Source organism: Dysidea avara, chromosome 6 (assembly GCF_963678975.1).
Source record: "Dysidea avara chromosome 6, odDysAvar1.4, whole genome shotgun sequence".
NCBI classification, from domain to species: domain Eukaryota; kingdom Metazoa; phylum Porifera; class Demospongiae; order Dictyoceratida; family Dysideidae; genus Dysidea; species Dysidea avara.
In genome coordinates, this window is record NC_089277.1 from 16519326 (window position 1) to 16546998 (window position 27673).

The following is a 27673-nucleotide window of genomic DNA, read 5'->3' on the forward strand; positions in this document are numbered from 1 at the left end:
CTTCTTTTCACAAAAGTTGTATTCTAGCAGCATCTGCAGTTCTCTCCTTTGTCAACTTTTTATCAGTGATCTGAGGTCGTATTGTTGCGAGGTTCAAATTTTAGCGGAGAAGTTGCTCCACGACCATCTGCCGTTCCTACACTGCACTGGCAACACTCACTCTGTGAATGAAAAACCGGATTGCTGCACTGTGCGCCATAAATAGAAGTATGCCCTAGATGGTAAGCGCATGCGCGAGAGAGCACGCCACTGGCTTGGCCGCTGATATTTTACCGCGTGTTGAGCATTGAGGTGCTACCGATTATAAATACTGAAATCGCCAAGTTTGTTACATGTTGGTGATGGCTGCCCGTCCAAGAGGTCATCATCTGTCTTACCCCAGCCACTATCATCGCCACTGGCACGTGATCAAGTGCTAGAGCAAATTAGTTAATTCTACTCATCCTCCTCATCGCAACTCCAGGTCAGGAGGCCAGCAACCATATCGGGGACGACCACTCAATATTTTGGTACAAGAACCTTAGTGAGTCCGTGGGGTATATACTATCTATGGTGAGTCATACCTAGCTCCATGTGTACATGCATTGTCAAACTGGTTTGGTGAATCTCCAATAGAATTTTGTCAGCTTGTCTACCACCTTTTGTGGATCGTTGATTAATGGTAATGAATAGCAAAGACCTGTTACTGAACTGATCAAGTTCAGCCGTACAATTTGTTTCAACCCACATGCTTAATGAGCTGTTTTAGGGTGGCCCAAAACTTTTCTAGTAGTCTATACAACTGTACAAGTGCAAGAAAAAATTAAGAATTTTCCGTACGAGTAGCCGCTGAGGCAAAACACAACTGAATGATTGCATTTTAATCCCTACTTTAACCATACATCATAGTAGGCTAAAGTAGGGATTAAAATGCAATCATTCAGTTGTGTTTTGTCTCAGCGGCTTGTTTCAGTGCTTTTTATTGCTGCAGTCCCTACTCATATGGAAAATTCCAAATTTTTCCTTGCACTTGTTTGTGTACTTTTTTGGAAATTTTATTGAATAACTGTATTTAATAATTCACCCCCCTCTGCAATTCTCGAAATACACAGCTAAACGTTCCTAAGGATGCGGATTTTTAACAAACCGCTTTAAACAACACATTACCCACAGAAGTATCTTTTCAACTGTTTTATAGTGTGTCTACAGTATTATTTTCCACTAATTCTCTCAATAAAGCCTCAGGGCTGCTCTTATTTTTAGTTCGCATAAGTACGGGTCATGCCCACTTTCTAGACGACGAGGTACGCGAGCCTATGAGGCCTACTACAGTATTTTTCAGTTGTAGTACGCCTGAAAAGTGCTCTGGGAAAGCTACCCATAGAGTCTATAGAGAGGCGCCATATACAACCGGTTTTTAAACTCGGAAAAGAAACCACCTTTGAGCCAAAGCAAACACTCTAATCCTTACGCGTGTAGTGGCGATGTTGAACAGGCAGCAGCATATCCCGAAGTGTATCCCAACATTAAAATCATGTGCTTGCTACAATTATGCCACATGTTTAATCCAATATGTTGGGGTGCTGTGGTGTGCGTGCTTTGATAGAAGCCGTACCCATGAGAGATGGCCACGATAAAGAAAAATCAAAGATCAAACAGTAAGACAGTAGCATACACATCGTAGGTATTTAATATTGTGAAAGGTTTTTCTCCACAAAATTCGAAGCGTTTCCGCCAAAGAAGCAAGGCTGTAGCTGTAGCCAGTTTTCCGCTACGCTTGACTGAACGCATCAGTGAGGCAGGCAGTGAGGCAGGCAGTGTGGCAGTAGAAAATTCGCTAAAATAATTTTTTTTTTAAATTTCGTAGCACCTCATCGGAAACATTTTGGGTCGTTCTGAAGACATATTTGGGCTTGTTTATACCTGACCAATACTGTGAAATGGCCGTGAAGGATTTCTGAAGATGATTTTCGGTAGATTTCTCTTTGTGGACCACGCCCACACCTTCATCGTCCCTACATTACAGTACTATTGTACTGTATGATTTACATCTGAATGATAGTCTATGATATTTTTGTGTAGCATATATAGTGTCATGATATAACACACCTTCATTTCATGTCCCCTCAGAAGATATGCTTAAAATCATCATTTTTGATTGTTAGTTGCTGTTTTATAACTTTCTCAATGTCAGCACTGCATCATCAACTGGAACACAGGCACTTTGGCTTGCCACCTTGGGTAATGTACAAGTTTACGCTAATTAGATTCGCACCCCCATATATATAGGAGTAATTTTGCATACCCCTATGCAAAATATCTCCTATATTTAGAGGAGTGCTTGTACTGAAATAGTGTACCCCTACGCCAAGCAGCACCCCTCTATACTATAGGAGAAATTTTGCATAGAGTACACAAAATGTCTCCCATATATTATAGGAGAAATTTTGCGCACCCTACGCAAAATGTCTCCCAAATATTATAGGAGAAATTTTACGTAGGGTATGCAAAATGTCTCCCATATAATATAGGAGAAACATTGCGCAGGGTACACAAAATGTCTCCAGGATAAATTTTGCACACCTTACACAAAATGTCTCTTGTCTCCCATATCGTAGTAACTGTATATTAGGGATCATGAAGATTTGGGGTTTTTCTGGCAAATCTCATCCCAAAACCATCCTCACAATACCTTCATGGCGCCTTGGCAGTTTTGGTTAATAGTAATCAAGCCTATAGTATGTCTTCAAATTGACTCCTGATACTTCTGTATGAAGTTTTTTTTGTTTCTATTCAACTAATTTTTCTGCTAACTTACTAATGCTTTCAGCCATAAGTTGACCAATGGTACTATTATGCTACAGGCTCACTATTCAATTTTGCTTTGGCCTGAAACGTGCCTTTTCGCCAATCGCAACAGCTATAGTGTATGCATCATGAATTTATCTATCCCTTGTACCCTGCTATTGGCGATACAATTAGATAGAAAGTTATTAGAAACAAACAGAATGCTGATATAAAACTGTGATGCTAATGCAATGCTTATTGTATGACGAAAAGTGCTAAAGACTATTAACCTTTAACCCTGAATGCCACTATAGTGGCTTTAAATGAACGGTCGTGTACAATATCCGTATACTTCAATGTACAGAGATGGGATAACGTTTAATGGAATCTTTGATGAATAAGTACACAATTTTTTTTTTTTTTGAATTTTCAACTAGAGTAAGGACCATTGATAAAAGTATTGAAACAAGCTGGAGTAGTGCACAATATTAAATCACAATAAAACAATAAGAAGTGTTATATCCAAGATACCATAACAGAAATGCACAGTAGGGATATAATATTTCTTAATGTTTTACTGTGACTTAATATCGTGCACTACTCCAGCTTGTTTCAGTACTCTTTCTCGATTTGCTATGGTCCCTACTCTAGTTGAAAATTCCAATTTTTTTGTGTACTTGCTTGTTAAGTTTTTTTTGTAATAATTATTATGACTGGTGAACCCACGCATACCGCATCTGAAATGGTGCTGCGCACCCTAGCTACGTTAATTAATGTCTGAAAAGTGAAGTATCTGTTGTCAGCTATGTTCAACCCATTACACAGCTTAAATTCCGTAGCAACTTGTTGAAAGTGTTTGAGTTGATCTGAAGGCTTGTTTGGGCTTAGTTTTGCCTAACCAATACTGCCTCAATTTGTGGGATTTGTTGTCCATCTACCTGAGGCATAATATATTGATAACTGACAGTGTAACAGCAATACTGGATCCTGTTAGGATTCTAACATAAGAATATACTGCTGTAGGTTTTGCCGCCATAGACATTAACGGACTACAGAATTAAGTGCGGAGTGTTGTCAGCTTATAGAGGTGTTGATAACCATAAAGTGTCGAATCAGTCTGAGGTGCTGTACCACCTTTTGCTGCTGTGATCTTTTAATTTGGTAATGTTGATTGCAACAAGTGTTCTTGCAGTAACTAATCCTAAAAGTGTGGTCACAACCCCTTGACACAGAGCAAAAAGTGGTGTTACAATGCATCATTAAGTTAACAGAATAGATGTGATCATAGCTCCCTGACATAAGGTGCTGCAGAACTAAAGGGGTGTTGCAATGCATCATTTTGGGGTGTTACTAAAGAGGTGCAATCATAGCTCCCTGACACATGGTGAAGGGATGTTGCAACACAAAATTTTGGGGTGTTATACAATAGGCAGCACCCATGAGTGTGACCGTAACCCTGTTTTGCTTTCTTAAAGTGTAGTCACAACACCCTATTACTTTTCCAGTTAAACCAAATTTTAATAGTGTAGGGATTCCCACACATTTGGCATGAAGCACATTCTTCATAACACCCCTGGATTTGTATCGTTGTCTGCATTCTTATTATTATTATTAAATATACACACAGCAATGCTGGAATTACAACTAGATGTAAAAAATAAGTTATATCCCACACTTTAGCCAAAAGGTTAGGATTTTAATGTTCTGTCACAAACCGACGTAAAATATGACAGGAACTCAGTAAGACACTCTTCTGCATCTTCGGGATGAGGTTAGCATGATAAATCTGTAATGTTTGTAGTTGATCTTTTAAACCTTCAGGAACAGAGCCAAGGGAACCAATGATAACAGGAGCCACAGATGCTCTTACAGACCACATTTTCTGAATTTCAATCTTCAGGTCACTATAGCGTTGCCGTTTTTCAGAAATCTTTTGAGAAATTCTACTATCTCCTGGCATAGCAACATCAATCAAAAAACAGCAGTTCATTGTGAAATCAAGGCATATTATGTCAGGCCGGTTGTGTGTCAGATGTTTATCTGTCTGAACTGTAAAGTCCCACAAGAGTTTCATTGAATTATTGTGAAGAACGGGCAATGGGCAGTGTTCCCACCACTTGTCATTGATTTCAAAGCCACCTTTTTTTGCCAACTCCCAATGAACCAACTTAGCAACAGCATCATGCCATTTCTTGTAGAAAGACTGGGCAATGACACTGCAACTTGTGAGCAAATGATCGACAGTTTCTTGCTGTGAACCACAAAGACGACAATTAACAGACCCAGGCTGCTGAAAAATTCTAACTTTAATTAAATTAGTAGGAACCGCTTGATCTTGACAAGCAAATATAAATCCTTCAGTTTCCTTTTTAAGATTGCTGGCAGAAAGCCATTTCCATTGAAAATTCATATCAACAGAGTCCAATGTTTCACGAAGGAATTGTCCATATAATGGTTTGTCTTTCCACATTTCAAGGTTTTCCTGAACACAACGGTGCTTGTAATCATCTGGGGTTTCATTAAGCTCAAACTCACTGCTAATTTAAACTTTTTGAAGCCAGGGTTCAGGGTTAGATGCCAAATATTTACTCAGATTTAACTTCTCCCGGTACATCACTTCTTCCACAGCTAAAAGCCCACGGCCTCCTAATTTTCTTGGGACATACAATCTATGGACATCATCAGTTTTACTGAAGCACTTGTACATTATTATTATTATTATTATTATTATTATTATTACTAGGACCGCGTCACATATAACCACCAACGTGACAGCCCCCCGGTGAGGCTATTAGGTGGTGAATGCATTATCCCCAAATCAACTCAATATGTCACAGTAGTGACAGATATAACACTATAGTGGCATCGTAACTAAAGGCCACCAGTAGCTAAGTGCCAGTACATCATTGGTGTGGTATAAATGGCACAGTGATGTGTACAAAGTATATGTATACAAAACATACAGGAAAGAACTATACATTATTGCAGTATTGTATGCAGCAATACATTATAGGCAACATCACCATGCAGATAAAAATTATTAGCCAATATACAGCAATGCATATCAACATCAACTAGAGCTAAGTAAGGTTCATCAGTGATGTAGCAATGGCACAGTGATGGGTGACACACCATAGTTATGCATACACAACTTTCAGGAGATAGCTACACAATGCTGTAGGCGTATGCAAGCCAGATGAACCAGATAAAGGAAGACAGCCAAGCCACTAGAGCCTAGTAGCTACGCCAGGTGAAGGCAAAAAAGATTAAGCACGTATTGAATTGCCTGACACCAACACAAAGAAAGTTCGCCATGCCAGCTGCACAAGACAAAATTGTTTACTTGTATTTTATATGTAACTGTAAGCTTATTGTAAAGAGCGTGGCATATGTCAGTTTAATGTTTTCTTGTATTGTTTATTTACATGAATCAGTGAATCCACTGGCAGCTGGCATGGAGACTTGAGATGTTACAAACATAAAAACTTACTTGTAATCTTCTTGTTTACACAAGTGGCGTGCAATATGTAAGTAATTAAGCAAGGGTGTGGTACTGGGCGTTATATAGAATTACACGTATGGTCAAGTCATCAGCACAAACAGGAGCGACGATTATACGTTTGTGCCTTCATTCACAGGCGAATCTATCCCCGGTTAGTTCATGTCTCTAGGCCTTGTAGTTTTCTCAAACATTAATTATTAATTATTTATTTATTTATTTATGACGTAATTTTAACCGCGTTTCGTATTATTCTTAGTACTTGGTTATATAATTATTATTATTAATAATTCGCAGTGGATGTGATATGTAAATGTGCTTTATATCTTGCTTTTATGTCCTAATTCCTTCAAATTCTTTACCCTTTGGATGTCCAAAGGCAACGGAGTCATCTGGCCTGCTTCAAAGGATTCTAAAATATGCTGCCACATCAAACTCTGCTTCCACACTTTGCTGGCAGGATCATTTCCATGCCACAATGTGGTGGCTACTGTAGTAGCATCATCACCTTGCTCTTGCATCTTCTTATAGGTAATTGTTACACCAAGAGTTAATAATAGTGGAGGGAGACTGTCTAACACTGTATAGGCCTGTATAAAATGATCTACTGTTGCCATTCTCTCTGTCTCTGTCTGTCTGTGTATCTGTGTGTGTGTGTCTCTCTCTCACTCTGTCTCTCTGTCTGTGTGTGTCACTCTGTCTGTCTGTCTCTGTCTGTCTGTCTCTCTCTGTGTGTCTCTGTCTGTGTGTGTCTCTCTGTCTGCCTGTCTGTCTGTCTAATACGGTAAACACGGTTACATCACCAAGCTTGTTTCAGTACTTTTTATTGATGTGCTATGGTCCCTACTCTAGTTGAAAATTCCAAAAAAAAATTTGTGTACTTTTTTGTTAACTTTTTTGTAAGTAAAAATTATTATGACTGATCAACCCACACATACCACACCAAAAGAAAGAAATGGTGCTGTGCGCCCCAGCTATATCAAATATTGTTTGAAAAGCCAAGTATCCGTTATGCTTAGAGATGCACCGATAATCGGCTCGCTGATCGGATCGGTTGCCGATATGGCAATTTCTACCATATCGATAATCGGCACCAATGCTCTACAAACTGATATTTACTACCGATAGTTAATATGGCAAAAATACTATTATGGTGCAATGAGGTATTAATTTACATGTAAAAGCCTCCTTGCTTAGTATACAAACAAATAGAAATCCTATTTGTAGCACTATACAACGAGAAGCCATACGAGTGCACGTGCAATCAATACTGCCTCATCATCAGAGGGATGCTGGTTTTTAGGTTATGTTTTTTCATGGGACACGCCCACACCTTTATGGTCCCTACAATGCAGTTGCATGATGAGGACACTTTGAATAGATTTTGTGTACCCAATGCAAAATTTCTCCTATATTATATTTATATAGGAGACATTTTGCATACCCTATATAATATTTCTCCTATAATATAGACTTGGCGTAGGGGTACACTATTTCAGTACAAGCACTCCTCTACATATAGGAGATATTTTGCGTAGGGGTATGCAAAATTACTCCTATATATACGGGGTGTGAATCTAATTAGTGTAATTTTATCTTTACCTGCCACCTTGTTAAGCCTTACTCTCAATTGTTTTAACTGTCGATTCTTTAGATACAATGCCTTTTTCTGTGCATTTGAATGAAATGTTTTACACTTTTATTTACATACACACTGGTATACGATGAATGATGTAATTTAGACACTAGTGCTCTTAGTGTGCTACGATACTCTTCACAAAATGAGCAGATGAATAATTCATCCATCAACAGTAATTCACACTGAAGATGCCGCACTGTTATGAATATCTCCTTCCCATTCACGACAGAATAAGCTGTTGTCTCTAATACTGCCACAAGTTCTCCTATAGCAGATGGAAATTTTCCCTTCTTTTTAAGAGCTAGATCAATAAAGTGCTGATCATAATTTCCTGTGCAGATGTTTGCATTTTGTAAAGTAGAAATTGCTGTTGAAATAGACATTGTGTTAAGTCTTTCTGGAAAGGACATCAAAACTCCATTCTCTGCTGGTACTAGGTGCTCCCCTACATACACCTGCCATCTTAAATCTTCTTTAATCAAAAGTGTTCTCACAATGGCTAAAGGAGGGATTCTTGAGTGTTGTCTAGTTATTTGAATTTCCTTAGATGTGTAATTAACACCATCCATGTACCAGCTTACTCCTTGTCAGATGTTTGTGTAAAATATGCAGTGACTCCTACATAGAGACATTCTAAATAACAAATTAACCATTGACCAACCATTTCATCAATTTCCTCCAAACTACTAGTTGCATCAGCTCCATCCTCTCTCACAGCAACATCATACAGGGTCTCTCACAGTAACATCAAGTCACAGGATCTTCCATACTACAAGCTCTACTTATAGCAGATGATTTGAAGTGATGCTTCCTCCTGAAGCCAATATTTTGCTGCTCCTTCTTCCTTGGCCCCAGCATTTTCCAGGCATGAAGCATCTGTGAGTAGCAAATGAGTTATAATAGCAATAGCAACAGTTATTCATGATGAAATCATAGCAATTAGCAGTATTCATAGGTGGTCATGAGTATTACTACAAAAATTAAGCAGTACCTACAATGTTATTCATACCAATACCAGTCAACACAGCAACTAGTGGTGTGCGATATCAGGATTTTTATTTCGATATGTTATCGATACGATATTGGGGTAAATATTGAAATTTCGATACGATTTTTGATAATTTTTAATTGCGTGGGTGGTATAATTGCGTGGGCGGCCGATATTTATAAATATACTTGAAATACAATTTACACACAAACTATTGCATAAAACTAATAATAAGCCTAGGAAACTGGTAGACAACTTTTTAAAGTGGCTAGATAGTACAGAACCAACCTTCATTTCTAGCGTGATTGCGCAATCACACACTAAATGCTGTAGATTTATCGATATTTCGATAATTATTGCAAAATATTACCTTTTCGATAAATATCGAAATCTGCTAAAGCAGTATCGAAAATCGATACGATAACGATATCGACAAAATTATCATGAAATAGATATTTTTTCTATATATCGCACATCACTAACAGCAACCCTTTAGGACTTCACCGTATAAATTTCAAGGCTTCACTCTCACTAATGACCGAGAGAATGTGCTTCCAAAATTGATGGTGACACTTACCCACTCCACTGTAATTTTCATGAAATGGCACCAAACCAAGTTCAAGCTATAGTGTTCCAACTGCCCTTTCCACAAGTCCAAACAATTGCTCGATATACCATTACAGCTTGCCGAGAATGTGCTTTCAAATTCACTACACCTTCATTTCAAAGTTTCATAAGTGACCAAAAGTGGCCAAACAATTATCACAAGTCGTTCACTGTCTTCCAACAGAATTATATTTTCTTGGGCACGAAACCAGCCTGTAACTACTGTTATTGTACAGAGCTATGCTAGCGTGCGTGCGATGCAGTTTCCTATCTAGGGGGTATGCTGCGACATCACACCAGGTGTCAAAACAGATATAAAGATGATTCAACTGCACTAAAGTACTTACTTTTACTAACCAAAGTAGTGAATACTATTAACACTAATGGCCAAATCGATTAAGTGTTATGCTCAGTGTCTGGACATCACCATGTGACTATTAAATGCAACATGATCAATATAAACTAACCTGTGACCTTCTTCATTCAGTAAAACAACAAATTATCTTCTTGACCTTCCCAAATCCATGATCTATGCTTTGGCTCACTTCACAAAATTAAAACCCACTATCAATCCTGTGAAGTTTTGCTATATTAAAGCAGAGATCAGTTTCATCAAAGAAATCGAATGATTTTGGAATGCATTAATGAGAATAGGAGGTAGTGTATACAAGTTATATCACTCCTAGGAGGGATACATACAGAGCGTAACCAGACTTTTTGCCATGCCAGGGCATTGGTCGGGCAAACCATTCAACCATGCAACACACATACACGTGCCCATCTTCATATGGACACCACAGCATTTTTAAAATGTGTATCCATCACTACATATACCTACAGTATTGTATGCAAGATGACTAATGTACTGTAACCTTACTCTAAGTGAATGCTAGCTAGCTATTGGTCTTATTCCTAACACCTCTCTGTACGTGTCATAACACTAGACTAGAAAGTATCCTAAATTAAAGCACGAGGCGCTTTTAGTGTTGTATCACATGATGACAATGCCCTACCAGTGCCACAGACTTTTCCGCCTAGAAACAAAAAAGGAAACAATTGCTAACTGAATAAGTACTCCATACACTATCACTAAGTAGTATCTACACAGCTAGGTGGGTGCTAATGCGCCTCTGATCCGAGTTTTCACCACACTGATAGTTACACATGTTAATCCAAATGATAACTGTCCATCCCACTATACTGGAAGAGTTAATACCACTTCTTGTCCTTCACTCCCTGTCACCAATGCTGCGCGGTCTTTTTGTAATCATGTGATCTTGCTTCTATTTATTGCCTCCTATTATTTGTACACAATCGACTTACTCGTAGGGAAAATCCCTTGGATAACCCCATCTCTGTCCATCGACTATATAGTTGGAAAGAAAACATTGGCGAAAATAACACAGTTAGTATTGTGGAAGTACTGTACGTACAAAAGCTAACTTTAATCCAGCCCATGTCTATAATTGCTCTGAGTGGCTGATGGTGGGGCAAAGTAGTCTGATGCCAGGGCAATGCCCTGGCTTGCCTGGGTCTGGCTACGCCACTGGATATATATATATATATATATATATATAACTTGTATATACTCCATTTCTTGTTAATGGATTCGTGAGCAATTATAGCAGTGCTACTATACCACTCAGACACCTTCTGTTCCCTTTGAAGTGAGGTGTGAAAGTGGTATATATATATATATTATATTTTGATTAATTCCAATTGTAATTTTTAAAATATTTTCTAATAAGAGCCCGGAATAGCAATGATGAACACCAGACTGGATGGACACTGCAACTGATAGACCGTTAACTGTAACACAAGTGAGCCTGGCTTGTTGCATTCAATGATATGACTTCTACTTCTAAAGTGTCAAGTGTGTGAGTCTGTCAGTTGTTTTTATATTAACCTTATTATGGTTATCATCCATGTTTGGACAATAGTGAAATGTAAGGTTTTGCTTATAGCTCAAATAAATGACCCTGAGCAGTCTTAGAAATGATGCATTAGTGTGTGATGGGCCCATGTTGAGAGGAATTTGTGTCAACACAATGATGTGTGAGAAGTTTATTTAATCAGTAAATGCATTTCTGCATTTAAGTAATTTGAGGCTATTCTCATTACATTGAATATTAAACCTTTCTTAGCATCTGGGATCGACTACCGCTTCAATTTAGAACCCCCCTTTTGAAATTCCTGTGTACAGGCCTGTTATGCATCCTTATGTGGAAAATTTTGTTGAATAGTTCTATCCATACATTGTCTTTGCATTTGTAGGACACATAACCTGGATGCTAAGAAGTGTAGCAAGCTAGTTCTCCCAGCAACACAGATATCGGATTCAGAGCTAGAAGAGGTGGTCAAGTTGGGCATGACTAGTGACTACTAGCTGAAGACATGGGAAACAATGAGATGGCTACACAAGATCTACTAGCTAGCTACTCAGTCACTCCACAAATCACTCTAGCCAGGACCCCCAGAACACCAGCCACTCTAGATGTTATATTACAGGTATGCATTGTTGAACCATATTTTAAATAGGAACTCAATTTGTGCGTTTTGTAGGAGGCGCAAGATTTACTTGTACTACAAAATGTTGTAACACCCACGGAGATCTTTGGAACTTCCTATAGGACACCTCAGGCTGAAGGTAACCATAACATTTGATTTTGTAACACATAGTGAATTACTGCCTTCAGCCAGAAAAATTTTTGATCACGAGGCAAGCTTAACTACTTTATTAGAGTTGAATGAAGGTGACTCTCTTGAATGGTGCTATGCTATTGTTTGCCTTCTTGATGATTTTTCCTCATACTTGTTGTCTAGTATCATGTTTTAATATCAGGGACAATATAGCACTATAGCTATATGTCACTGTCTCATAAGATACAGTTATCGTGTTCTCCTCTTGTCAAATACAGATGGTAGAGATGGAGGATCAGCTACCCCTAGAGGTGGTGGTGTCACCAGACCATCCAGTAATAAGAGATAGTCTAGGGATCAACATGGATGATGGAGAGTTCGATGGTGCGAGCAGTGTGAGATCTACTGGTACTGTAGCACTACAGAGAGATGAGATGAGGGCACAGCTCAAGGCAGGACTAAGTAGTCTACCAACACCAAGAAATGATTATGAAATTGTTATACCAGATGTAAGTAACTACTGCTCTTTTGTGTACTGTCAATTTTAGTGTGTTAATACATACAGTATCAGTGTTATATATTACACATGGTTCTAGTGACCTCTTGCTAGTTCACATGATCCAACATGACCTCAGGACTAAACATGGTGAATAAGAACAAGCAAAAAAAATCAGTAAACTGTTTTGGATCTGGTGATGCCATGTTATCTTTTTTTGAGGTGATATTTTAGTTCCCAACTATCATGGAAATTTATGCTTGGGACGTTGTAGAAAGGTCCATAGCAGTAGTGAATAAGCTGACCACTAAAGCATTATAGCAGTGGCAGATACAGGGGGGTTGCAATGGTTTCAGCTGAAACCCCCTCTGAGAATAGCACACATCCCTAATTTATTTACGATTTGTGTGGGTGATAACATCACCAAGAGTTATACACATTGTGTTATATTAGAACTTTTTCTACTGGCCAAACTTCATACTTTTGCCTTTGAAAAATCAGCAATACGTCGTTCAACAGCAGGTAGTTTTTTTTCCCCTTTCTTTGGTCTTCGACTTAAAGCTGCAATTCCCTGCTCCTGACAGTTATTGAAACTTCCTCAACCTGAAACCCCCTCTGAAAATTTCTAGATCCACCACTGTATAGGATATCCTAATGGCTAGCATATGTCAGTTTCTGAAAAGCAGACAACCTGATTGGCAGATTACCTACTCACTGCAAATGTGCAACAGCCCATGACCATAGAATTGTGTGCTACCATTTTGGGATGTCTACAGGAATTAACTTAGGAATAGAGGGAGGTCAGTGTTGGACGAGCTCAAGCTAAGCTGACCATGCTGTAGTGCTGCCACGATATATCGATAGTATTGATATAACAAGGTGGTGATATAGCCAATCAGTTATTTCAATGTATTCATGTAGTCTGGTGGTGCCCATTCCTTCATCTTCCAGTTTATTTGAAGAGGCAGGTGCTGTCAAATAGTATTCATGATATATTATAATGATGTGGGGGAGGTCAGACATATGGCATTTGATTAAGTTATGTGCCAAGTCAACTCTAAAATAAACTGTGTGGTTTTCAGGTTTGTATGAAGTGCCAGCCACTTGTCTCAACTGTGTAGCAGTAGTAAAACCTGGTAAACATGAATAGCTTTTACTTGTGGTATACATCTACCTTAAATTTTAACTTAAAATATTATGTTTGTCTTGCAAACGTTACAGTTAGTTCTATATCGTGATATATGTTCATATCGTGACATAAACCTTGCATGGTGATATATGATATAGAGTTTTTCTATATCGTGGCAGCACTACCATGCTGTCATTACAGTGCCATGTCCCTAAGGCAGCCAGTATTGGAGGCCATGTCCGTGGAGAGGCAGCATGAGAGCAAGACTGTGTCTGAGGAGGAGAAGGCAGTCTGCTGTTTCATCATTAGGTAGACTTGGTACACATTTCCCTGGCCCCACCCATTGAGAAAGAAAAGGGGGCTGTGCCACATGAGACTCAATTTTATTAGGACCAGTTGCTACTATAAGGAGCAATCTATGACAATCGCTTAAAGTGTCTTTATGGGAAACAGTCCAAACTGGGCCATTTCTTCTTGCTGAAATGCCATTACGCACAAGGAGCCATACAAGATCGCATTCAGAGTTAGCTTTCTAATAGAATCTGTCCTTATTGCTGAAAACTTTGTTGTAAAGTGGTTATTTTTACTCCATGATTATTGTACGTGGGTGGATTAATACTCTAATAGAGCAGTCACATAAATACTCTAATAATGCAGTCAAGCGTATAACAACAATCCTTGCACTGAATTTGACAGCTATTAAAGGCACTAGTAATGTAAATTATTCCACCCCAGTGATCCCTTCTTGTTTCATAGCTTTTTTCAATTATCCCTATTCTCCCTCTTAAAATTTTCAATTTTTTATTCATCTAGGTATATCACTCTTCAACACAACAAGTAGTCCAATGGGAAAATTGTTTTGTTCATAAGCTAGACAGTTCCATCCTCTCCGAGAACCTTCGATCAACATGGCAGTCAATCTCTTCGGACCTTGGTCCCTGTTAGCTCTACACTCAATAATGACATGAAAGTAATCATTCCTTACCTCTTCACTACTGTAGAGGAGAACAAGACATTTCCACCACCAAATATGGTTGGGTATTCACTTAATCAAACATCATACTTGCAGCATACTTAAATAGTAGTCAAATTATTCTTGTAGTGTTCCGTATCTCAACAGGTTTACCCTTGATCACATCAAAGATGAATTTCAAGTTCACAAAAAAGCATTTAGCAAATTCTTTGTCATCTCCAGACAGCATGTAATACTTTTCATAAAGTCTATTGTATTGTTTAGATGTTCTTTCATTTTGCCACCAAATTGTAACTTTAATAAAAATCAGATGGTAGACTGTGTGGTGATGTACAGCAGCACTTGGTAGTGAGTGGTACATACCACTTGCCGATGATCTCTGGAAGGCATCAGGCATTCATTAAAAATATGTTAACAATGAAGGCAACAGTTATGTAAATCCTCTATGATAGTGGTCTGTTTAGTCCACAGCATGAAATTTGTACCACACATGTTGCTGAAGCTCCCTCCCTTACTTCTTCTGTAAATCCAACTGGTATAAAATCTTCCTTTGTAAACCTTCCAAAAAGACTTGACCTGTTACTTGACAATTCAACAAACTTACTTGCCACAGGAGGCACAGGCCCCCCCTGGGTTAGCTATTGCCCCCCCTAGGTTTATACCTAAAGCCTTGAGAAATGGAAAGGTTTAATTGATCCCAAAATTGTATAATCCAATGGTCAATATTCAACGTCATCACAGCAAAATTTCACCAAAATTGAGTATATTTTCACCTAAATTTTCAAAATTTTCCTGGGGGAGCATTCCCCCAGGCCCCCCTAGAATCCGAGCGACTTACTTCGCCCCCTCTAGGTTAATATTCTGGGTTGAGCCCTGCCACAGCTACTAAGTCCAAAGAGCCTGTGAGATCCTTGTGGCAGTGAAGTAAAGTTTCGTCTTTCCTGGGACATTGTGCTACGCAAGTATGTCTTGACTGCACTGAAAGACCTTCACTGGCACATTAGTTGCAGGTATTACTAAGATGAAGTAGAACAATGTGAGAACTTGTGAGATCAAGAGCTCTTCTGGAGATAACATGGCCTGGACATATTTTCTAACATCCATGACAGTGACAGTATTACACAAACTAACTGGTAAGTTGCAAAGACATCAAGCTGTAGCTTTAACTGGGTAACATCAAAATCATTGGTATAAAGCTCCGTGATGACAGTCAGGCATTCTTCATAACTTTCCTATTTCACAACTTTAATCAACAAATTTTCCACATTCTTGTGCATTTTATATCCAGGCTAGTCAAACCTTTCAGTAATGCCAGTGATCACCAACTCCAAAGTTTTGAGGTATACACTGCTGCCTATAGAATGGCATCAAAAAATTCAGGGCGAGCAGTTTCAGTCACATATCTATTAGGCACTTTTCACTTCCTTGGTAGCACTGGCTCTGAAAGTTTTAAACCGAGCTTCAATGCCAATGATACGAGCCTTTATTGCTAGATCTGAAGCTTGGTCTAGATCTATGGATTCTTCCCATAGGTTGTGTAGCACATTGTAATTGTAAATAGCTGACTTGAAGGACATGGCCTTTACTGTCCACCTTGTGGGACAAACACACGAAAGCCTGAGCTGTCTGGAGCTAGCTCACACTTAAGGTTTTCAAAGTGTATGTCTCTCTTTGGGAAGAACTCCACTAATTTTTATTTTGAAGATGAGATCTAAGCAATCCTTCATGTACATTCCTTGACAGTGTCACCAATTGTGGCTTCTATGTTGTAGAACTTGTAAAACTCCTGGTAAAATCCAATCATTTTTTTCATAATCTTCCAGGGCACAGTTCACCCACCTAATGCACACCACCAATTGCTCCCTGTTGGCTGCATCAGTACACTCATCACACATTATACAAAAAAAAACTTCAAAATGCTTTACCAAGGCTAACAGTAATCTTTCACAACAGTGTTAAAGCCATTGCCTTGATTAATTCATCTTGAATATTGTGTGAAGTCTATTTGTTGATTTTCTTTAAACATCAATTCTAGAATCATCCAGCCCACATAATTTTAAAAGCTGGACAAAATTGACTTCATCAGCACTGTTGCCCCTGAATGAAAATCCTTGTCTAGCTACAAAGACTACATTAGATAAAATATTTAACAAAGCATTACTTGCTGTCTCTTTTCTCTTGAAAATAGTTCATGGATAACATTTCACCAACATCTCCATATGTAGCTGGCATGTCGACGACTAACTCAAATGCTGTCTTGTGAATTGCTGAGGATTGGTGCTCTTTAAATACAACTGTAGCATCTTTCCTGTTCTTGAATCCAGTAAACAAAATGAAGACTTACTTTTACCTTCTCCATCCCTTTAGATTTCATTGCATTAGTACAAACTTGACACAACCAAATTGTCACTTCAACGATAGTGCAACCATGGCAACGATGAAAACTATTCCACCCTACAAGACCTCCATACTATGTTCTTCTTTCCAAACTCCCACTTGGGGAAGATAAAAGTTGAAAGAGGATGACTGGCTCTACAGGAACATCAGGTAAAGACAACTAACAATGTAACTTTGACAGCACCACATCTCAAGTCAAACAAATTTTTAAACATTTAGTTTGATGAAATTTTTAAAGTTTGAACCCACCAAATTGATCCGGACAAACTGGATCACTTCTGCTGGCCCTGTGTAGCATCTTGATATTTTGCAATACTGGATTTACTTGCCCAGTCAAAATCAATGATTAGAATGGCATGATCATCATAATGATGTTTGATCAGAAGTCACCATGACAAAATCCAGCCTTGTTCATTTTATTCAAAATTTCAGTACACTTTAACTTCACATTCTGGACATCCCAAAACACTTGGCTTCTCGTTCTCCAGTTGCAGCTTCATGGACAGTGATGGTGGTGTGGCTAGTGGTCATGTTATTCCATGTCTCACTGGTAGTTTCAGTTGTCTCATGAGTCATACTAGTCTGGTTGGTAGTTTTAATGGCCTCACTGTTAGTATCATTGACCTGGATGGTAGTTTCATTGTCATATGTGATAACAGGAGCTCATAAACACCACAAGACAGTTTCATTGTTCTCAGTCTGACTGGTAGCTCCATCACTGTTCTCACTTGTGGTCTCATTGTGTACACATGTAGTTCTGTTGTTTACTGGATCCTTTGTAGTATTCTGTAGAGATTTTTTTTGGCTACCTTGTCCATAGAAACTAATGTTTGTCAAAAATGCTGGCAGCTTGACCTGTTCAAATTGTATATGTTATCAGCCACTGGTTTATTATGTACCTGTTTAGCAGAGTGATAAATTGGATGTAAAGGAATTTGTTCCATTTTGTCTCCTCACTTCAGTGGCATTAAGTAAGCATGATATTGTAGCAGTGACATGTGAACAAACTTCTCCTAAACTAAACAGATTTTCAGTGTTAACACAATAGATACATTATTACTTACCCAGCTATACAGGTACAATGTGTAGCTAACACTTTCCTTTATTGCAATCTAGGGGAACAGAAAATTGAATGTTGCACCTGTGAAATGCTACATATAACAAAATCGAGGTGACATTCACAAACTTTCCCATTGTGACAAACCTCTTCCCTTCATGAACAGAAAACTGGTAGAGTTTTAACTAATGAACTCACCCAGCTAGCATAACGCAACCTCCATCAAGCATTCCTTTCCATATTTCTTTAAATCAAAAGTTAGTGGAGTAGCTACTACATCTCACCTTTACTGCCTCATGGATATTATTGCTTGGAGTCTCTGCAATGTACAGTACGTGAGCATGTCACTCCATATCACATCCTACTACTCATAGATTATCAGTGAAACACTACACACACACACACACACACACACACACACACACACACACACACACACACACACACACACACACACGTCCCCAATACACTGCTTGTCTACATCACAGGAGCTACCAACAGAAGAACACCCTGATCAAGATGATATGATCACTCCAGATGCTGCTGAACTGGATGAGGAGAACACCAGAAGACTACAAGAGAAAGGTAAACATTAGTGTCTGTAGTAATATGTAATACTGTTGTCTATTGCCTTACAGAGAAGCAAGACTTTTTACTGTGGTCTCAAGCAGTACAGATCAACACCACCATATTACGAGGAGCTGTTCATCCTGATCAGAAGATGAAGTCACTGTATGAGGTATGTGTTTGTAGTGTGAGACCAGGCCACTGTGTATTATGGTCATCTGTCTAAACCAGCCATCTTGTGTGTCATTCACAACCTGCTTATATTATAAGGGCAGAAATTTCAGTCCTGGGTAAAGCAGTTTCACTATGCAGGAAAGAATTTCATGTGAAGTGTGGACACCTTGATGTTGAGGACACATTGTCAATGGTCTCACTTGTATTAGTGCCCGACACTTGTCCAGAGTCCTGTGTATACACTTTTAGACTTTGGAAATCTGACACCTGTCTAATCAGGACACTTTAACATGACCCTAGCATTTTTAGTGATGTGCAATATATCGATTAAATCGATTATTGTGATATATTAATTTTTATATCATAATCACGTTATATCGTGATATATGATGGTGTGGTAATTTCATCAGAAAATGATGTTCAAGACAGTATTAATTTCTTTATAACAGACTTACTTGCAGAGGAAAGTGCATGTTAGGGACTATTTTACATGCTTTATACTCAAATACTAGCAATTTATTGCCATGACTTCATGCAATTTGTATATCGTGATAATTTATCGTATGGTGATAAAAGAAGAGAGCAATAATCGTGATAGGCAATATACCATATCGCACAACACTAAACATTTTAGGACATGAACATTTGTTGTGTGTCTCTTACATATTTGCATGTGATTCTCAATAATGTTTGTACAAAACCAGCAAACGGTTGGTTTTATTGGGACTCAGTGAATATTTAGATAGCACTTTATGTACACTTGAAAGTTGTGTACTTTGTTTTGTTAGAGTACTTACATTTATTCACAAAATGCTGTTTCCCACACAACAAAGTACAGAACTACTATGTAAATATCCACTGAACCACAGTAAACCTTGTGATTTGTTGGTTTTGTACTTGTAATTGTTGAAATACTAAATAGTATAATATACAATTAAATCTGTAACACATATATACGTATGTACTAGTAACATGTCTATAACAGATGAGGTGCCAGTGTACATAATATTGTGTACTTGTAGGCAGATGAGCTGATCAAAAAGGAGATGCTGCACATGTTACATTATGACCTGGCCAACTTCTCTACCCCACAAGCTGGTAGTACTACCAAACACAAGGCTGCTATAGAGAAGGCCAACAGGTACTAGAGGAGAAGCCTGATATCACTGAAGGATATAGCAAATGGTAAAACACTACTGTATGACTAGAACTAGGTTAGTGTAAATGTTATTGTGTAAACAAACATACATTGTCTATATAGAGTAACCCTTGTTATATTAGAATTAATATATGTCTGTACAATGCGCATGCGTGGAGAGTCCAAATAATAAGAGTTATTAAGTCGTTTGGTCGTCATCGTGCTCTGTCTAATCCGTCCTGTAACAGATTTGGGGGCTTGTCCGGGAGCGGAAAAGGAGAGATACTTGTTAATCGACTGTTCCTGTGGTCTTCGAGTGTTTGGTGCTGTATCTCTTCCTGTGGTTCGAAAACCGCTAAGCCTTAATCCTTGGTACCGGGTTAATGGTACCTGATAAGGTGACGATCATTTGTTAATAAGCGACCTTGTTGTTTCCTTGTTGTTTTCGTGGCAGGACTCGTTGAGGAAAGGTGCTGCATTTATTTGGTAGTGAGCACTAATTGGGACCAATTTTCTACAAACATTGTGATTGTACTGGGATGTCTCTGGACATTGAATCATTCGTTAAGGAGCCATCACTTACTGTGTTGTCGAAGTTGAAACGAGCAGAGCTGACGCAATTGGCGGAACACTACAAACTCACTGTTGCGAATGGCGCGAAGAAGGGTGAGATTCGGCAGATTATTGTAAAGTATTTACACGAAGAAGAACTTATTTCGGATGACAAGATAGAAGAGCCGTCCGCCATAGCAATTCGTCGGTTGGAATTAGAAGCGAGAGCTAAGGAAAGAGAAGCGGAGCTGAAAGTAAAAGAGTTACAACTGAGGGAGAAAGAGTTGGAAGTCCAATTGAGACTGAAGGAGCTAGAAGTGTCGAAATCGGCGGCAGTGTCACCCCCAACTAGTTCAAGGGAAACAGGCGGCAGAGATATTTTTGATGTAAGCAGACATATGAAATTTGTCCCTAGCTTTTCTGAAATGGAGGTAGATAAGTTTTTTCTACATTTTGAGAAGGTGGCACAGAGTTTAAAGTGGCCGAAAGATTCATGGACGCTGCTCCTACAAAGTGGCCTCGTGGGAAAGGCCCGAGCTGTTTATTCAGCTTTGTCAATAGAGGAGAGCTCTGAATATGAAACTGTGAAGACAAGTATTTTGAAAGCCTACGAGCTGGTCCCGGAAGCCTATCGGCAACGATTTAGAGACTCTAAGAAAACAGATAAACAAACCTACGTAGAGTTTGGAAGGGAAAAAGAAATGTTGTTCGACCGATGGTGTCTATCTAAGAATGTTCATAAGAACTATGTTCAGTTACGCCAGCTGGTACTGGTTGAGGAATTCAAGAATTACCTGCCTACAGAACTGAAAACTTATATAGATGAACAGAAAGGTGAAAACCTTCACCAAGCCGCGGTACTGGCTGATGATTATACCTTGACCCATAAGCCTGTGTTCAGACACCAGTCTCGAGACTTACCACCCCATGCTGGTAACAGAGGATACTCTAGTAACCCTCTGTCTGGTGGTGGTGGTTCTCAAGCTTCTGGCCGTGCGAGTGATCCTCCAGTGCGACGTAGTCAACGGTTCACAACGGGCCCAACCTGCTACTACTGTAAGAAAAAGGGTCATGTGATGTCGGAATGTAGAGCCTTGGAGAGGAAGAATCACAGAGTAGAATCTGATTCACTAATTATACCGAAGATGGTGGATGTAACTGATTCAGTTAATGAAACCAGGAACCAAGGAACATCAGAGTCTGTAGGAGGTACAGCAGATGAGGTATTGTTACCGTTTGTGTCGAGAGGGTTTGTGTGTTTGGAGGGAGGTACCGAGAAAGTTCCAATTAATGTGTTAAGGGACACTGGAGCCACACAGTCACTATTGTTGGACAGTGTGTTACCATTTTCTGACCAGACCTCAGCTGGAGTTAGTGTGCTATTGCAAGGAGTAGAGATGGGAGTTATCAGTGTACCCTTACATGTGGTTAGCATACAGTCTGACATAGTTTCAGGTGTTGTTGCTGTAGGTTTACGTCCCTCCCTACCTGTAAAAGGAGTGTCAATGATACTAGGCAATGATTTGGCCGGGGACAAGGTCACAGGTGAACCACGAGTGTCGGAGGTTCCTTGTTCAATTACAGAAGAAGAGCAATTCAGTTGCTTCTTTCCTTCATGTGCTGTAACCCGAGCAATGGCAAAAGCGGCTGAGAAGGCTGCGGATGAGAACAACACACCAGAGGAATTTTCCAATGGCTGTAGAGAAGAGTCAGTGGTTATTAATTCTGGAACCCCTTCCTCACACGGTGTGCCAGAAATGAACAGTCAACCAGGTGGTAATCACCCACTAGGGTTGTCTCCCTCGAGGTTAGTTGCAGAGCAAGAGAGAGACTTTGAGATTATGAACATTAAGAAGGGGGCATTAAGTGAGAGAGAAGCGGAAAAAGTTCCAGTGTGTTATTTTTTGAATAGTGGTAATGTTGTGATGAGGAAGTGGCGACCGCCGAATGTTCCGGCATCTAACGAATGGAGTGTGGTTTACCAGGTTGTGGTCCCACCACCCTATAGGAAAGACATTTTAGTTTTGGCTCACGATACACCTTTAGCAGGTCACCTTGGTATTGCGAAAACGTATCGTAAAGTGTTAGGTCACTTCTATTGGCCTGGGTTGCATGGTGACGTTAAGAAGTTTTGTAAAACATGTCATGTCTGTCAGCTCACAGGGAAACCCAATCAGCACCCACCAGTGTCTCCCCTTATTCCTATACTGGCTATGGAGGAACCCTTTAGTCGTATTATTGTGGATTGTGTGGGGCCGTTGCCCAAGACTCGTGCAGGAAATCAATACCTCCTTACCATTATGTGTGCTTCAACTCGGTTCCCGGAAGCCATTCCGTTGCGTAATATTAAAGCAGATAAGATTGTAAAGGCTTTAATAAAATTCTTTACATTTGTAGGGCTTCCGAAAGTGGTGCAGTCAGACCAAGGGTCTAACTTTATGTCTGGGTTGTTCCAGAGTGTTATGGTCCAACTGGGTATTCACCAAGTCAAATCCACAGCATATCACCCACAAAGCCAGGGGGCACTGGAAAGGTTTCACCAAACCTTGAAGTCAATGATGAGAGCCTATTGTATGACACAGAAGCATGACTGGGATGAGGGTATCCCTTTGCTGTTGTTTGCAGCCAGAGAGTCAGCACAGGAATCCTTAGGGTTTTCCCCATTTGAATTAGTTTTTGGTCATCTCCCTCGAGGTGCTTAAGGAATCTTGGCTAAACAGTGACAATGATTCGTCACACAGTGTTATCACGCACATTACTGATGTGCGCGAGAGACTTAAGGTGGCTAATAAGTTAGCACAGAAAAACTTGAGATCCTCACAGAGTCGAATGAAACAGTGGTATGACAAAAAAGCCAGATCCCGCACCTTTCAACCAGGAGATCAAGTACTAGTCCTCCTACCTATACATGGTCAGCCATTACAGGCACGTTATTGTGGTCCGTACACCGTAGAACAGAAGGTGAACGATGTTGACTATTTAATTCAGACTCCTGGCCGGCGGAAGGAGAAGAGACTATGTCATGTGAACATGTTCAAGCCATACCATGGTAGAGAAGGTAACAACGATCCAGTGTCTGTTGTTTCGAATTGTGTTAGTGTTGGTAGGAAGGAGCTGAATGATAGGACACTGGAGGATGAGGAGATAGGAAGGAGCCTAAGGTTGAAAAATTCGGATGTGCTGTTGAATTTAGAGCAGAAGCTGAGCCACTTGCCACTACAGGAAAAGGAGGTGTTAACGAAGCTGTTATGTGAGTTTACTGATTTGTTTCCTGATGTACCAGGGAAGACCACAGTTACAGTACATGATGTTGATGTGGGAGAAACATCCCCTATTAAGCAGCACCCTTACAGGGTTAACCCAGTGAAGTTAAAATTAATGAGGAATGAAATAGAGTATATGCTACGAAATGGAATTATTGAGCCTAGCCAAAGTCAGTGGAGCTCTCCTTGCGTTCTCGTGCCAAAGTCGGATGGCACATATAGATTTTGCACTGACTTTCGTAAGTTGAATGGAGTTTCTAAGACGGATTCCTACCCAATTCCCAGGGTGGATGACTGTATTAACAGAATTGGTCATGCTAAATATGTTAGCACATTTGATTTACTGAAGGGGTACTGGCAAGTGCCATTAACCAGGCGAGCTCAAGAGTTGTCAGCGTTTGCAACCCCGGACGGTTTATTCCAATACTGTGTCATGCCCTTTGGCATGAAAAATGCACCAGCCACCTTCCAGCGAATGGTGAATAGTGTAATTCGTGGGCTGGAGGGCTGTGATGCTTATATAGATGACCTGGTGATATATAGTGACAGCTGGGAAGATCATATACAGTTATTGCAGAAGTTCTTTAGCAGGTTGCGGGGTGCTCACCTTACAGTCAATCTGTCCAAGAGTGAGTTCTGTAGAGCACGAGTTAAGTTTTTGGGGCACATCGTTGGCCAGGGAGAAGTTGCTCCGGTAGTATCGAAAGTAGAGGCCATTTTGAAATTTCCTACCCCCAGTAGACAAGCGTGAAATAATGCGGTTCTTAGGAATGGCGGGATACTACCGCAAGTTCTGCTATAACTTCTCCACCATTGCTGAACCACTTACCACTTTACTGCAGAAACAGAAGAAGTTTGTATGGAGTACAGAATGTCAGCATGCTTTTGAGAAGATTAAATCTTTGTTGTTGTCTGCACCTGTGTTAAAGGCCCCTGATTTTAAGAAGCCTTTTAAACTTCAAGTTTACGCCAGTGACATTGGCATTGGTGCAGTTTTATTACAAGAAGGACGTTGTAGCATTGATCACCCAGTATGTTACTTTTCGTACAAGTTTAACAAACACCAAGTTAATTATTCGACCACAGAGAAAGAGACATTGGCTCTTTTATTAGCGTTACAACATTTCGATGTGTATTTGGGCACCACCATAGCTCCAGTTGAAGTTTATACTGACCACAATCCTCTTGTGTTCATTGAGAAAATGAAAAACAAGAACCAGAGACTACTCCGGTGGAGTCTTGCGTTTCAAGAATACAATTTAAAGATCTGCCATATAAAAGGGCGTGATAATGTAATCGCTGATGCTCTGTCAAGAGCCACTGTTTAGTTGAACTGGACTCCTGTGCATTCACTCCCATGTTGTATTTATTAGGTTTTATTGGTCATTTCACTTTTGTTCTTGTAAGTCACAGGCATCATCCTTTTTGTAGGGGGGGAGTGTTATATTAGAATTAATATATGTCTGTACAATGCGCATGCGTGGAGAGTCCAAATAATAAGAGTTATTAAGTCGTTTGGTCGTCATCGTGCTCTGTCTAATCCGTCCTGTAACACCCTATATATGATGTGTAAAAAAAACATAACTGTAAAATTCCTTGACTGCTTTTGTGTAATGTATTATTGTACAGTGAGACCTCCTCATTAATAAGGGTACTTAAGAGACCCATAGCATGGCCACTATAATGAGGTGTCCTTATTTAATGTGTTGACTATTAAGTGAAGTGTTACTATATTCCTAACTACAGGCACACCAGTTAGTAGAGGCAGAGATAGAGGTTGTAAAACATGGCATGAACCATGGTGAGATCTCACTGGACACATACAGCACTGTATGGGAGGAGTGCTACAAGCAAGTACTGTTCATCCCTGGTGTTAACAAGTACACAAGAGCCTCCATGGCCAGTAATAAAGATCGGCTAGAGTCCTTGGAGAAGAAACTACAAGTAAGTAAAAGGGCTAGATTAATGGTGACAGTTGATGTGTATGTGTTTAGGATAACAGGTCACTGATGACTAAGGAAGCTAAGAAGGCAGCAAAGTTGGAGAAGAAGCTCAAAACACTTACAGGTGGTTACCAGGTATGTATGTACAACATATTCATTCACACACAGTGCACATATGAATGCACAAAGTGCGGACAGAGACACTACGTACAGTACACGCTTGCAATGCCATGCATACACACATCACACATGTTCAGGTATACACACTGTTTTACATATTGGGTGTTTCTAGTCTCGTGCTGCCAGCCTTAACAAACAGATATCAGATGTACATGAACAAGTGGAGCAGTGTTTTGTGGAACTGAACACTTTTGAAGGTCTGAGAAGTCAAGAACTACAAGCTATCCCACGAAGAATACAGGTAATAAGTTGTGTATGATATGTAGTGAGACCTGCTCACTGTGTAATAAGGTCACCTGTATAACCAGCCAACCAGAAAATATTTTTTTGTGTGTAGAGCAACTCACCTAGTACTGCCACTAGCTTCAAAATTCCATCCCTTTGTTGTGACCTTATTGGACAAGTTTCAATGATCTTACATACAGTATATACACACATTTTCTTGTTACAGCAATTGAAAGAAGAGGTTCAAAGACAGATGGATCAACAGAACCAATTACAAATGAAATATGCTAATCTCAGTATGGACAAACAACACTTGTTTATACAGGGACATATAGCTTAGTGTAACTCAGTGTTTGTAACATTCATACGACATTTCATCTTTGCTATGATGACACACCTGTTTCACATTGTATCTTGTGTATATGTTTAATAGTTCAAAGGGCCTCCGTAGTTCAAAAATGGTGAAACCACTGCCCTAGGTTTTACCGCCCACCCACATATGTATGCAAATAGCATACCTGCCAGATGCAAGATGAGTACCCTATTATAACGATACTCACCAATCTACAGGTAACTGTCACTTCACTTGTGGTACGGTTTGTAGAGAAGTAGCTAATAATGAGTTGTACCGGGGTTTTCAAGTCCGTTGTCCTATTATAATATTGCGCATGCGCTAAAAACCTACTAACCAAAGGGCCATTCACTGGTGATAAAGGAGTCACAACAACACAGTGAGTAATAGTTTTACCACATTTACAATCATCCATCATAATAGGGTACACACAGTTACCTGATCTCGCTTGAATCTGCCATTTCTTTCGCACTGCTAAGCGCATGCGCCAAAATACATAGGACAACGGACTTGAAACCCCGGTACTGCGGTTTTCCAAGTTCTTGCAATGCAAAGCGTCATGCGCTATACAAGTATGTGCGTGCGCAGTTGTTCAACAGCGGATTTTCAGTGACGACTACTGACTCACAGGACTTTAAACATGCTTACGCATACAACGACAACTACAGAACATTATACAGGTGTAGTTACTTACATTTAAAGAACTGCGCATACTGACACAATCGAGGGGTCCGCCACGACCTTAAAATCCTGTACGAGATTCCGAATCCCACGAAATTTCAAGCAAGATTCCGGATTCCAAGAAATATTTAAATTACTGAAATCCAATTAACAAAATTAAAATCCTGTACTGAAACAAAATTAATGACACGCTAACCCTACAGCAATGCGTGGAAAGGTAACAGCTACCTCGAGCTACTCTCTTGGATAGACGATCAGTGCCTCGGACACTCTCCTCGAATGCCGGCGAGCTCAGACAATGCTGCTCAACTTCGCGTTCAACTCGCACCTAACTCGGCACCTAAACTTCATTAGCTACTCATTGTAGACTTCGCTGTACCTGGGATAGGCTCTGGATTCGCCTTGTGG

General features: G+C 39.7%; 3 protein-coding genes and 1 long non-coding RNA gene across 8 annotated transcripts in view; 2 read left to right on the plus strand and 2 right to left on the minus strand.

Annotated features, from left to right (window-relative positions):
- The window catches only part of LOC136257382 (centrosomal protein of 162 kDa-like), an 80185-nt gene extending 79965 nt beyond the window's left edge, over positions 1 to 220 (minus strand). The window contains exon 1 of the mRNA XM_066050566.1: positions 1 to 220. The gene's annotated coding sequence lies outside the window, so the exon portion shown is untranslated.
- Positions 218 to 19231, plus strand: LOC136257380 (cell division cycle 5-related protein-like). The gene is made up of 7 exons (XM_066050557.1): positions 218 to 552; positions 11773 to 12006; positions 12061 to 12145; positions 12195 to 12251; positions 12417 to 12647; positions 18679 to 18775; positions 18829 to 19231. The coding sequence occupies exons 4-7, from the start codon at positions 12246 to 12248 to the stop codon at positions 18981 to 18983; spliced, it is 489 nt and encodes a 162-aa protein (XP_065906629.1). The 5' UTR covers positions 218 to 552; positions 11773 to 12006; positions 12061 to 12145; positions 12195 to 12245; the 3' UTR covers positions 18984 to 19231.
- LOC136257383 (uncharacterized) lies at positions 12010 to 27379 on the minus strand. 5 transcript variants are annotated; one of them, XR_010701945.1, is made up of 8 exons: positions 27279 to 27377; positions 19132 to 19198; positions 18827 to 19061; positions 18389 to 18762; positions 18198 to 18245; positions 18033 to 18151; positions 14749 to 17988; positions 12010 to 14701 (listed from the first exon to the last, which is right to left on the minus strand). It is a non-coding gene; the product is annotated as an uncharacterized lncRNA (long non-coding RNA). The 5 variants fall into 5 exon arrangements; XR_010701946.1 differs by lacking the exons at positions 18827 to 19061; positions 19132 to 19198 and adding an exon at positions 26355 to 26398 and having other exon boundaries at positions 27279 to 27379; XR_010701944.1 differs by having other exon boundaries at positions 18827 to 19198.
- LOC136257378 (golgin subfamily A member 4-like) lies at positions 20439 to 26667 on the plus strand. The gene is made up of 5 exons (XM_066050554.1): positions 20439 to 21844; positions 25631 to 25828; positions 25879 to 25962; positions 26120 to 26248; positions 26459 to 26667. Exons 1-5 carry the CDS (start codon positions 20609 to 20611, stop codon positions 26570 to 26572), a joined length of 1761 nt encoding a protein of 586 aa, XP_065906626.1. The 5' UTR covers positions 20439 to 20608; the 3' UTR covers positions 26573 to 26667.
- Positions 27380 to 27673: the final 294 nt, after the last annotated feature.

What these genes read in the sequence shown, in the direction of transcription:
- LOC136257380 (XM_066050557.1), top strand. An exon ending in ATGAAATTGTTATACCAGAT is followed by an intron (nt 12,648 to 18,678) that starts GTAAGTAACTAC and finishes TCTACATCACAG; the next exon opens with GAGCTACCAACAGAAGAACA. An exon ending in CAGAAGACTACAAGAGAAAG is followed by an intron (nt 18,776 to 18,828) that starts GTAAACATTAGT and finishes ATTGCCTTACAG; the next exon opens with AGAAGCAAGACTTTTTACTG.
- LOC136257378 (XM_066050554.1), top strand. Translation starts at nt 20,609, where the DNA reads ATGTCTCTGGACATTGAATCATTCGTTAAGGAGCCATCACTTACTGTG. An exon ending in CACTTACAGGTGGTTACCAG is followed by an intron (nt 25,963 to 26,119) that starts GTATGTATGTAC and finishes GGGTGTTTCTAG; the next exon opens with TCTCGTGCTGCCAGCCTTAA. An exon ending in CTATCCCACGAAGAATACAG is followed by an intron (nt 26,249 to 26,458) that starts GTAATAAGTTGT and finishes TTCTTGTTACAG; the next exon opens with CAATTGAAAGAAGAGGTTCA.